The sequence below is a fragment of the Coffea arabica genome, chromosome 4c (assembly GCF_036785885.1).
Source record: "Coffea arabica cultivar ET-39 chromosome 4c, Coffea Arabica ET-39 HiFi, whole genome shotgun sequence".
Lineage (NCBI taxonomy): Eukaryota > Viridiplantae > Streptophyta > Magnoliopsida > Gentianales > Rubiaceae > Coffea > Coffea arabica.
The window spans coordinates 43,083,619-43,095,768 of NC_092316.1; the positions used below are offsets into that span (position 1 = coordinate 43,083,619).

Sequence of the window (12,150 nt, forward strand, 5' to 3'; positions counted from 1 at the left end):
AATGAAAGTTTGTTGTCAAATAAAGAAGAATCCAAAATCAAAACCAATAGATGTGAACAGTTTAGTAAGAGGATCCTATAGCTAAAATTTTATGAAGATTGAACTTTTATATTATTATCCGATTAAGGGTCAAAAATTGCAGCTCTTCGTTCTCTATCTAAAACTCCTTATAACAGTGTTGTTAGACCAGGATTGGACCAACTGGTTTGATCGGTTGAACTGATTGATCTGGTCCAACTGTAAACCGACCTTCTTTTCGAACTGGTTTGTAGTATAAAACTGCTTTGGTCAAAAACCATAAAAAATCGACTAAACTAGTAACCCGATTCGATTTGTTGACTCGGTTCTCAAACTTTTCTTTCTTCTTTTAACCAAACATAATTTGAGTTATCTAAATTGTAACACTTTCATTTATTAATAAGAACAAGAAAACGTCACCCATTTAGTGTAAATATCAAAATCACTCACTTTCCTAAATGGTTTCTAAATCAAGATGTTTTCATCCCTATGATCTCATTAATTTAGCATCAGCGATTCTAACTTGCATTAATTTGTTTTAATTTAGTTTTTCAAGTTGTTTTAGAGAATGGACATATTTTAACTATGAATTTACATTTTTATATATGATTATTAGGTGAATATTTGATTGCAAGTCAATATTTTTGGAAAATTTTTCATGATTGGCCTAATATAACCAAAAACTTAATTTCAATATTTCTGAAACTTATAAAGATATAAAATAATTATAACATCATGCTAACTTTAGCGGATTTTTTAGATTGGTCTAACCGATCCTACCAAAATTGCTATCCGGTCTGAGTTTATCAATATTGCCTTATAATCTCCAATTTTCTCCCTTCTCTCTTTTTTTACACACACACATGCACACATATAAAGACACACAAACACATTACTATATCTCTCTAGCACTCCACAATTGAATTCGCTTGAGTAAAAGTTCACTTGCATTTATTTTTCTTCAATTTAACTTTGACATGGATAAATGATGAGTTTTGCATTTTGTGTTACCCTATTCTGGTAAATAAAAAACTAATATAAGTCATTGATACATCAACACTATTTGGCTTTTTTGCATGTTTTTTAATAGATAAAATTTTATTACAATTTTATTTATAGTAACTTATTAAAGCACCTCAAATTTTATAATATATACATCAAAACATCAAAAACACATCGCCAAAACACTAAAAAAACGCATTCCTTTCCTCCTCCTATTACCACCATTCCTTACCATATCATTTCCTCCCACCATTGTCGCCTAGCCTTCGCCACCACCTCCATTAGTCACCACTTTTCCCCATCATTTCTACCACTACCCCTCTCTCTTTTCGTGCCACCTTTTCTCATTGTCATTCTCCTCCTCTTTCATTTCCCCTTCCCTTCCCTTCCCTTGCCTAGCCACCACCTTCCCCATCCTTCCCTAGATTTGGACGAGATCTAATCGCTATCTATCTCTTCTGCGTCTCCTCAGATTTGGGTAATACTAGATCTAGAGAGAAGGAGGAGGGAAAATGGTGATATGGCAAGAAGAGAAGGGTTGAAGGGAGGAAGAATAGAGGAGAATGAGTAAAAGAAGAGGTGACGTGGAAAAGGAGAGGTGGTGGGGGAAGTGAGGGGGAGAGCGGCATCGTGCGGTGGAGGTGGGGACTATGGTGGTGATGATACCAAGGTATGTGACGCGTGGAGGGTGACGAAGTTTTACAACTATCCTCCAAATACACAAAATTTTTTTCTAAAATTTCTTTAATGAACTACAGTAAAATTTTAAATAAATTCTCCAAAAAACAAATCATTCAAATGGACCTATCATCACATATGCAAATACAGCTTAAAAGTATGGATTTAGCATTCCAAGACTGGAGATATTACTTTGTTGTACTAGTAAGTAATTTTGTGGGAGTTAATTTTGATTGGGTAAATCTTTAGGGGGTTAACAGCGACCATTTTAATCTTACCCTCAAAAATTTAAAAAGGTGCGCACCTTCTTTCTCACCATGGTACGACTCAGTTGCCGGACCACCTAATTCCCTCTAGGTCCTATCTCTTCCCAGCGTAACCAATGAAACCCAACCTCTTCCCGAGGCTCAGCTTCGTTCCCGAACCTACAGTCCCATCGCTCGCTCGCTCTTTCGCAGTTCGTTGAAAATTTCGCACTCTATTTTAAGATCACTTTATCTCTCTCACACTTTCTCTCTGAAAAACCCCTCATTTTCCCCTTTCTCTCTCACACACTCACGCACTTCTTACTTTCTCTCTCTTCAAAGCGAAAAAGCTCATCCCCCATTTCTCTCGCCCGACTCAAAAACCCTAGAATTTGCCCAATTTTGAACGATCGATTTTCAGCTCCATTTTTCACGCGCGCAAGATTCACGTAAGTTTCTGGCTTTCATTTACACAGTATAATCGTGTGCTCATCTCAAACCCTAATTTTCTCTCTTGCATATAATTAGTTATATTGGCTGAGTGATAAACACCAGTGTTTGCATTTGATTGGCTTTTTTTTGGAGAGGGTTTTAGCATTTTAGGCTTAGGTAAGGCTTATCCGCAGCTGAGAATTGCTTTGCATTTTCAGTTTTCGATTTAATTCGGGATTGCGTTTTTGAATTGCCATGCAAGTGGATTTTTTGATCTTGGCTGGACTATAGCTTAGACAATCGTTACACTTTTGTTTAACTGGTAAAGTCTCAGGCTTTGCAATTTTCATCCTTAGGGCTTCTTTCCCTTTTGGCCTTGAGTGCTTCACTTTAAGGATGATAGAAGAGACTGTTTTTTTGCATGACATGTTGATGCATTTGTCGAATGTAGAATCGTCAGGGTTAATAGGTTCGTCAGAGCCCCATGAGTAATTAAAGCCATGGTTTAGTTTTGTCATCTTCCGCTTGAGAAGGTTTCTACTTTGGTAATCTGATTAATGTGCTATGGCTTTTGTTTCTTCCTCTCTCTCTTTTTTTTTATAATTAAATTTTTGAGTAGTAGGAGAAGTTAATTTGTAGGAATGCATAATGAAACCCAAATTTGTTTTAAGTTTGAAGTTTTAGTAGCTCTTAGTTTGTTTTTACTTTTCAGAACTGGAAAGATGAAGTTTTACCATTTTGTATGGTGCTACAGAAATGCGATGGTGGTTCCTTTTATAGGCTGGTTGTGAATCTTTATCTTGCAGTAAAGGATGAAATACCTCATAAAATTTGCTGCATTTACGACACATGTAATTTAGATTTGATGAATCCAATCCATTTCCTAGTATTTATTGCTAGTATGGACTTTTAGTTATCTATTTTATTGTAGTAGATGTTGCAGATTATTGAACATAGTAGTGTACACATGAGAAGAGATGAGGGTTCATAATGGGAACTAGCGCCTTTGTTTTTGTCTGGCAATATACCAATAGTTGTGTGGTGAAGTGCCACAACGGATTGATTTATTTGTGGTGACGTAAACAAGTGGATCATGTAATTTGCTTGACATGGGAGTGATGATGCTTGGATTTATGACTTTCTTTAAATGTAATGGAACTACAAGTAGGTTGGGAAAGCTTGCAAGCACATGTATGATGATGGAGGTGTTGAGTAGCTATTTAATTTGGAGAAAAAGTAGTGGCTGGAGATGGTCATGTATCTCCTCATCATGAAGTTTGGATATATTTAGAATGTGCATCTTTGATTATGGTGTCAGCTGTACAGGATGAGCATAAATTTTTCTAGAACTTGAGCATGGAATCTTGGAATACACGCTTGCTCTGCTTAGCAGCAAGATAGATTTCATCATTTTAAGTAGGTTTTTCACCTTTTCTGGACCTTCGATACCAGTATATTGCACTTTGTTATGAGGACAGAGCATAAAAGCTATTTTGCAAAGGTCTGAATCATGCAAGACAACTCTGATTATATTTCTCCTATTCTTTTTCTGAAATTGTGTTTTCAAATTCAATTGTCAAATTTGTATTTTAAATGAATCATGCATCTTTTCATTCTTGTTTGCTTTGCTGGTTATATTGTCTTTCTAATGTTCTTCGGTCATTTTTTAACATGTCGAGTGTTTATGAAAAAAATGGGCTGATTTTTGTCAGGACATTTTGAGGCTGGAAAATTGATTGCGGATTGATGCTTGGGTTTGGACAACAGTCATGAAGCTTTATTTTTTATTTTGATGAATTATTTGCTGCAACATAAGCAGAGTAATAGAGAAGTATTCTTGAAACTCTTGTTAGATCATTATTTTGTTGATTTACGCCGAGCACACTAAGTGCGAGGATTTTGGGTTCTAATCATCTATGCCTGGCAACGAAGTTGGAGATAGAGTTCACAATTTTTTTGCACAAGATAATTTGCCCCAGGGACAGAATCATACACAAGCTCTGGACGGGAATTGGTCTGTCTTAAGTAGTAATTTGTGGCCTGGAAGCCAGAGACAAGTTGGTCTAATAAGTACCACCACAAAAAACTACAATCTACAGCAATCAGGTAGTAGTAGATTGACTGCTTGAATGACTTTATTTTGACTTTTTCCCTAAGCTCCTATAGTTTTCCTCAATTGCTTATAAAAGCCTGTCTTTTTGGCTTTTGTTCGTAGTTGATTTCTAACTTCTTTGGATGATTCTCTAATAGCCAATTGGACATATGTTTTTTTTTTTTTTCATGAGCAGGTAGTGATAGAGGACAGGTTGGTAACCCATTCCATGGATCACATGGCTTGACCTTTGCTCAATCATCTCCAAGGCCTGAATTTGGTAAGAGTCAGACGCAAAGCCATCAACCAAATTTCAATGTCATGTATGGCAATCAGTTCTACCAGACGAGGCAAGATGAAACAAATTTTCTGTCAATGGATACAAGTTCCGATCAGCGTAATCTAACCTCGAGAACTATAGGATCACAACAAGTTAGTGCTCCTGAAAATCAAGGAAAATCTTCAGTTAGGTCCGATACGTCTGGACCCCCTGTAGGTTTTGACTTTTTTGGTGGTCAACAGCAGATGAACCATCAGCAATTAAGTATGCTGCAGTCTTTGCAGCATCAGTCGCCTGGGCCAAATGATATCCAAGTGCAGCAATTTATGCTCATGAGGATGCAGGAGCTTCAAAGGCAGCAGCAACTTCAGCAAATGGATGCAAGGCAGCAGGGTCTACTTAATCAGATGCCTCCCTTTGCCAAACAGTCATCTGGTAGCCAACCCACTCCTCTGATTAGCAGTGCTGTCAACTCTGATGCATTGGGTTACCATTGGGCAAGTGAGTTTGGTAATGCAAACTGGGTGCAGCAGCATCCACCAGCTATGCAAGGATCCTCAAATGGACTTGTTTTTTCACCCAATCAAGGTCAGACACAGCGAATGGTAGATTTAGTTCCTCAACAGGTTGAACAATCTCTTTATGGAGTTCCTATATCTAGCTCCAGAGGCAGTCTAAATCAATATCCTCAGATGGTGACAGAAAAACCTTCAGCTCAGCAACAAGTAAGCTTTGGTAACTCTCTTCCTGGTAACCAGTATACAGCATTTCCTGGTCAAGTTAGTATGCACGATAGGAATTCAATTGCTAGGCAGAGATTTCAAGCTGAAAATTCTTTTGGACATGGTTCTGGTCAAGCTTTAGGTAGTGGAATAGATATGGAGAATGTCCACCAAGCGAACTCCATGCAGAGAAATGAACAGACAGGGGAATTCCGTCGGAGGCAGGAACAACTGGTTCCACCTGAGACCTTGCAGGGAAAAACAGAGAGACAAGATATTGCTTCAAGGGATGATGTTACCTTAGATCCTACAGAAGAGCGGATTTTGTATGGTTCAGATGATATCTGGGCTGCCTTTGGAAAGGGCCCTAACATGGGGGCAGAGGGCTCTAATCCGTTCGATGGTGCAGGATTGAGTGGATTTTCTTCCATTCAAAGTGGCACTTGGAGTGCTCTTATGCAGTCTGCTGTTGCAGAAACTTCTGGTAGTGACACTGGGTTACAAGAAGAATGGAGTGGTTTAACGTTTCAAAATAATGATATTCCTTCAGGGAATCAGCATGTACTGTCATGTGATGATGGTAGGAAGCTGCAGACACCTTTGGCCAATGACCATTTGCCCATGGCATCATCTTTTGCTTCGGGAACCGCTCCTCCATCAGGTGACTCAAACATGGTGAAAAACTATCAGAATGCCCTGGGATTCCAGCAATTTGAACGCAAATTTTCATATGAAACTGCTCAAAGACTGCAGGCAAATCCTTCTCAAGGACTTGATCAATCCTCTGCAGATGGTGGAAGGTGGTCAAATGGTATTCCAGTTCTGAAGTCTGGTGCTGAAGGGAGTCAATTGCATGGAAATTTATCTCATTCTCTTGATGCTGAGAGCAGTGCATCTAGACAACTGTTAAATAAACCAAACGGCTGGAATGTTTTTGGGTCCATAACACCCTATGAAGATGCGGGAGTAACTGTTCAAGGGACTGAAAACTCATTGCAACATTCTCAAAGCAATGATCATAAGCAAACTATGCATAGGGAAGTGGTTGATGGTGGAGCCCTGTTTAACTCTCATTCTGGTCGTGATGCAGCATCTGAAATGGAGCAGGTAAAATCTGCCTTGAGAAGTTCCCAATTGAATAAAGAGGGCTTTCGATCAAATAATGCTGCTGCATTATCGGATTCAAGTACCATAAGGGCTGGTGAGGGAAGTAGTCAGTTTCTTCCAAACAGTTATCATCTCAATTCTTGGAAAAATGCTGATCCATTGGTTAATTATAAAGCTGGTGAAGTTCTAGGAGGTTCACAGCATGGGAATAAGATTTGCTCTAGTAAGGAGGAAGGTAGAGGGCATGATATGGAGAATAGTGATAAACAGGAGAACTCTAACGACAGCTACCGCTCTAATATGTCCCACCATACTTCCGCTGGTGGTCAAAAGGAAAATGCTGCTGCAGATGCTATTGATTCAAGGACTTTGTCTGCTGGCAATCAAAAGTCATCCAATCAAATGGCTAGGAAAAATCTGACTTCTCGGAAGTTTCAATTTCATCCCATGGGAAACTTGGATGATGATGTTGAACTTCCTTGTGGATCAAAAAAGCCAATCCATTCACAGCCTGCCTCTCATTTTGGGCAGTCAAAGTTATTCAGTCAGGTGCCAAAAAATTCAGTTGACACAGAAAAGGTGAATATATTACACTTTAGTCATGAGTAATACATGTGTTAATTGCCACACATGCTAAATTGGATAATATTGATTTATAGGGGCAATCAGCTGATATGCAAAGGAACAACATAGGATTTGATGAGGTGCACTCCCCAGGCAACTTCCCCGGTTCAGTTCCTAATATATCTTCTCCATTCAACAGATCTTTGGATTTAGGCACACAAGACAAGACTTCTCAATCGAGGTAATTGATTTGGTTTTGAATTATATTTTGGCATGTTTTGGTAAATGAAAACTTAAAAAATCTTCTATATCAGGAACCTTGTTCATGATTTGCTGCAGTTTTTAAGTTCTATTCTACTGCTCATTTCTTTTTCCCTCACTAATTTGTATTTGTACTTGAATGCATTCACTGCTGTGATCGTTGTTGTAGTCGAAACATGCTAGAGCTACTTCACAAGGTTGATCAGTCAAGGGAGCATGCTGCTATGATGCATGCCATTGCTTCTGAGCCCAATGCAGCGTCTGAGACAGCTCAAGCAGAAAACTCTGATGGGTCTGTTAGTCGGCTTCAACGGAGCCAGTCTTCCAACTCTCAGGGCTTTGGTTTACAACTTGGTCCTCCAATGCAACGGCTGCCAATACCAAGCCAGTCCTTGTCCTCTCAAAACTCCCTGCAGGGCGTAAGCTCCTTGCTTCTAACCACCCATGCGGCATCTGAAATTGGACAGAAGGGTCAAGCACCGTTGGTTCCCTCATCTTTTGTTCAGTCTATGCCTTCTTCCAGTGAAAGATCGCTTGGAGAGAATAATAGAGCTGGAGTACCTAGTCAGACGGGCAGTCAAAGCTCCCCATATAATATGACTGGAAACTTCTCTTCACCGTTTAATTCTGGTTTTCCTCATTCAAGAGGTCAGCTACAAATTCAAGAGATTGCTTGGGCTAGTGGACGGTTGTCAAGATCTAGTCAATCTTTGGAGACCTCTTTTCCTAATGAGGCTGCGAGCATTCCTCAAGGTAACTCTGTTTTATCAGGTACCAAGCAAATCAGTACAAACATTCTGCCTGGAAAAATTCTAGCCACACAAGTTTCAGCTGGCAAGCCTGTACTTGTTTCTCAGCCTTCGACTGTGTCTAATACTTCTCTGCAAGGCACCTCCTCTAAAGCATTGCCAAATATGTGGAGCAATGTCACTGCAGCACAACATTTATTGGGTGCTCAGTATCGTAAGGTGTCTTCACAATTTCCCCAGTCAAATCAAATGAATGTTGGAAATTTAACTTCTGCTTCTCTAAATCAATGTGATCAAGATGGTAAACAAGGAAACCTTCAATCTGAGTTTGGTGCAAATTGTGTGAATGCACAAGGCTTCCGTTCTGAGGAAGAACAGCTTACAAAGGAACGTGCTAGCCAGCTACCTTCTTCAGAAAATATGAACCTTGTTCAGAAGATGAATGAATCACAGGGAAAGGAACCCATTGTAAGGACTTTATCAGATGGATCTCCTGCAAATTCTGTGTCAACGCAAAGAGATATTGAAGCCTTTGGCCGGTCTCTGAAACCAAATAACTTGCTTCAGCAAAATTATTCATTGTTGAACCAAATGCAGGCCATGAAGAGTGCAGACGACGATCCAAGCACTAGGGTCTTGAAAAGAATGAAAGGATCAGATAATGGTCTAGGTGGTCAGCTTGTACCTCCTATAGCTGGGCAATCAAATGATCTCACTGCTGTCGTTGGAGATGCATTAGTTCCCCGGAAGACACTTCCTTCTGTAGATCCTACCATGCTGAGCTTCTCAGCACCTGAAAATAGTATGGAAAGGAATCTTGCTTCTGAACATGGTAATATAGCGTCTCAGAGTGTGCTTGCATTTAGTCGAGATGGTTCTCAGAGCAGTAATAGTGCTGCCTCGACCAAAATTGACCACTCTAAGATCAGTCCCCAGATGGCTCCTTCCTGGTTTAATCAGTATGGAACCTTCAAAAATGGGCAGATCTTGCCTATGTATGATGCACGCAAACCTGCCATTTTTAAGACTGGGGAACAGCCTTACACTCTTGGAAAATCTTCCAGTGGCTTGCACACCCTCAATTCAATGGAGCCATCGAGTGCTGCTGCTGTGGAAACGAATCAAGTTGGTAGCATCAGGCATACAGCAACCCCCTCACTAGCAGCCGAGTATTTATCTTCTCAGATTTTGCCTTCCATTGCCAGTGGTCAGCATCCAGTAATATCGAAAACCAAGAAGCGCAAGAGTGCCACTTATGAACTTAATCCCTGGCACAAAGAAGTGTCACAAGGTTCCCGATGTCTTAAAAATATCAGGTGTGTATCGTTAGTGGGACCTATTAATGAGTTTTAGAAGAAAAACACAGTAATTTTGTACTCAACGGATGCCACTTGCCATTTCTATATATAAAAAGGAAACAGAATAGAAGAAAATACATTTTTTATTTGAAGAAAAGCATTAACTTGATTTTCTTATCCACTAATTCTTGTGGTTTTGACTGCTGACAGCATGGCAGAGATTGGGTGGGCTAAAGCAGCAAACCGACTTGTTGACAAGGTGTGGTGGTGTTTTTGAATAGATCCTTTTTTGTGAATTTATTTATTTCTTTACATGGTTTCAAGCTCTGGTGGCTTCTTTTGTCATTATAGGTTGAAGATGATGTTGAATTGATGGAAGATGGATCACTGATGCTTAAACCAAAAAGAAGGCTTATCTTGACAACACAGCTTATGCAAAAATTACTTCGCCCTCCACCAGCAGCAATACTGTCTCTGGATGCTAATTTAGAGTATGAGAGTGTGGGTTACTCGATTTCGAGATTAGCATTAGGTGATGCATGCAGTCTTGTCTCACTCACAAATGACAAGTCCAATATGCTACGTGATAGCATAAACAGGTAATAACTTTTTTTTTTTTAATGCTATGCTAGTTTTTTAGTCACATGAGTGACATAACAGCAGTTGTTGATTATTCGCCATTTTATTGTATTTCTGATGGCTTCAATTTCAAATGACTCTCTAGGGATATTGATGAATGCAGAACATCAGAAAGCGTTGAAGATCAGCTTCTGTTGAAAGTCATGGATGATTTCACAGCAAGAGCAAGAAGGCTTGAAGATGAATTTTTGCGGTAATTTTTGCATCTTCATCTTGTTAAGCTTTGGTTTCTGCAGGATGGTTCCGAAGGATCTAATTTAACGAGTACGGAGAAAGGTGTATGTTGGCTGTAATAGTTTTTACTTTTGAGTGGATTATATTTGGATCCATCTGCTTTAACAATTTTGTCCATTTCTGCTGAGAGGACTTTGTTTGTCTCTGCTGATTCTTTAAGTTTGTAGCATATTCAAATCCATAATTAGCTGTTCATTTGTGTGAAAGATAGCAAAGGCATGCACATGAGTTCACCTTGAAACATTTGGCTAACCTAAAAACATTAAATCAATTGATTCATCATGGTAGAGGAGAAACAGTGCATACTCGAGTTTTGGATACTAGATGCGTGTCTGATCTATCAGTCAATTTCTGAACTTGGTGGTCTGTTTTCCAAGAAAATTTTGCTTCTTTACAATTTCATTCTATCTTTTAATCTGATTGTAAAATGGTCAACATACTTCCCTGATAATCTGTTTGACTAAAATGTATGAGCAGTTTTGCCCTTCAGAATGTAGTTTTTGACTTGTATTGTTTCAAAAAACATGGTCACAGTCCTTACAGCTTTGCACATTGACTATAGTAGGACAAAAATAATGATGAATTAAAGCGCATATTAGTTGCAAGATTATGTCTTGGGAAGGGGGAGGGGGGGGGAGAGGATTAGTGAATTAAATGAAAACATTATATTACTTCATTTGGTCCAAGAAATTTGAAAATACACCAATTTACTTGCTTTTTTATTAGTGCCACAATTTTGATGTTAGAGCCAAGGTTTTTTTTTTTTTTTTCCGGGGGTGTGGAGGGTTGGGCTGGGTGGTAAGGGGGGAGGGATTTGGGTTCAAGACCTTCCACTTAGTTCCCCCCCCCCCCCCCCAAAACAAAAAAAAAAAAAGAAGAAAAAAGGAGCCAGGATTATTAGTTTGTCTACAGTTTTGCATTTTGGTTTCTTGCTATCTTACTTCCCCCAACCCCCTGGGCCAAAAAAAAAAAAAAAAAAAAAAAAAAAACCTTTGTTCTCTGACAAATGTGCTTTCTGTTGGGCAATTTTTTGGGTCAACGGGTTGGTGGCGAGGTTCTTATCATGTTTCTGGTTTCCTGCCCTAATTCTTTGCATCTTTTGATGTAGGTTGGACAAGAGAGTGTCAGTTTTGGACTTGGTAGTGGAATGTCAAGATCTAGAGAAGTTCTCGGTGATTAATCGTTTTGCTAAATTCCATGGACGAGGGCAGGCTGACAATAATGAGGCTGCATCTTCGTCTAATGCAGCTGCTAATACTCAGAAACCCCATCCTCAGAGATATGTTACTGCTCTTCCTTTGCCTAGGAATCTCCCCACCAGAGTACAATGTTGTTCATTATGATTATTAATTAAAATTTCCCCTTTTTCTGGCTGTCTCCTCACATCCTCGCATCCTTGGTACATTTTCGTGCTGGCTGTACACTGGCACTTGCACCAACACAGAAAAAGACAATGAGATTGCTGAAAGGAAGAGTGAAAGTACTAAATTTGCCTCTTTGAATGCGATGTCATTATTGCGCAATGTAAGTTCAGCTCCTGTACATCTCTCTGGAATTTGAAAGGACTTGGGGTGCCCCATGATTTTTGGTGAAAGTGGGGAGTATACAATTGCAGCCTGATACATCAAAGATATGCAAAAGTAGTTAGGATATATATAACACATAATATATTTCTCATATCAACTTGTAGCGCATGTTTAATGGCTACTTCTTCAGCAAGGGTCGAGGTTCTTTAAATTGGATTATCTTAGGAAATTTGTTTGCCTGCATGTCCTTGACTTGGTGGGTATTATTTTGCTCTGAATGTATATTTGCTTTACATGTTTTTA

The 12,150-nt window shown here is 39.2% G+C and overlaps 1 protein-coding gene across 3 annotated transcripts; it reads left to right on the top strand.

Annotated features, from left to right (window-relative positions):
* Positions 1 to 1,199: 1,199 nt before the first annotated feature.
* Positions 1,200 to 12,150, top strand: LOC113740178 (uncharacterized). 3 transcript variants are annotated; one of them, XM_027267704.2, is made up of 9 exons: positions 1,200 to 2,392; positions 4,088 to 4,484; positions 4,664 to 7,155; positions 7,236 to 7,381; positions 7,571 to 9,466; positions 9,659 to 9,707; positions 9,800 to 10,047; positions 10,173 to 10,280; positions 11,430 to 12,150. In XM_027267704.2, exons 2-9 carry the CDS (start codon positions 4,292 to 4,294, stop codon positions 11,662 to 11,664), a joined length of 5,367 nt encoding a protein of 1,788 aa, XP_027123505.2. In that variant the 5' UTR covers positions 1,200 to 2,392; positions 4,088 to 4,291; the 3' UTR covers positions 11,665 to 12,150. The 3 variants fall into 3 exon arrangements, with proteins under 3 accessions (XP_027123505.2, XP_027123507.2, XP_071902332.1); XM_027267706.2 differs by having other exon boundaries at positions 1,201 to 2,392; positions 4,088 to 4,481; XM_072046231.1 differs by lacking the exon at positions 4,088 to 4,484 and having other exon boundaries at positions 1,201 to 2,392.

Bases quoted from the DNA above. Each gene is read 5' to 3' on its own strand.
- LOC113740178 (XM_027267704.2), top strand. From the start codon at position 4,292: ATGCCTGGCAACGAAGTTGGAGATAGAGTTCACAATTTTTTTGCACAA. The intron at 4,485-4,663 runs GTAGTAGATTGA...TTTCATGAGCAG, and splicing joins CAATCTACAGCAATCAGGTA to GTAGTGATAGAGGACAGGTT. The intron at 10,048-10,172 runs GTAATAACTTTT...ATGACTCTCTAG, and splicing joins CTACGTGATAGCATAAACAG to GGATATTGATGAATGCAGAA.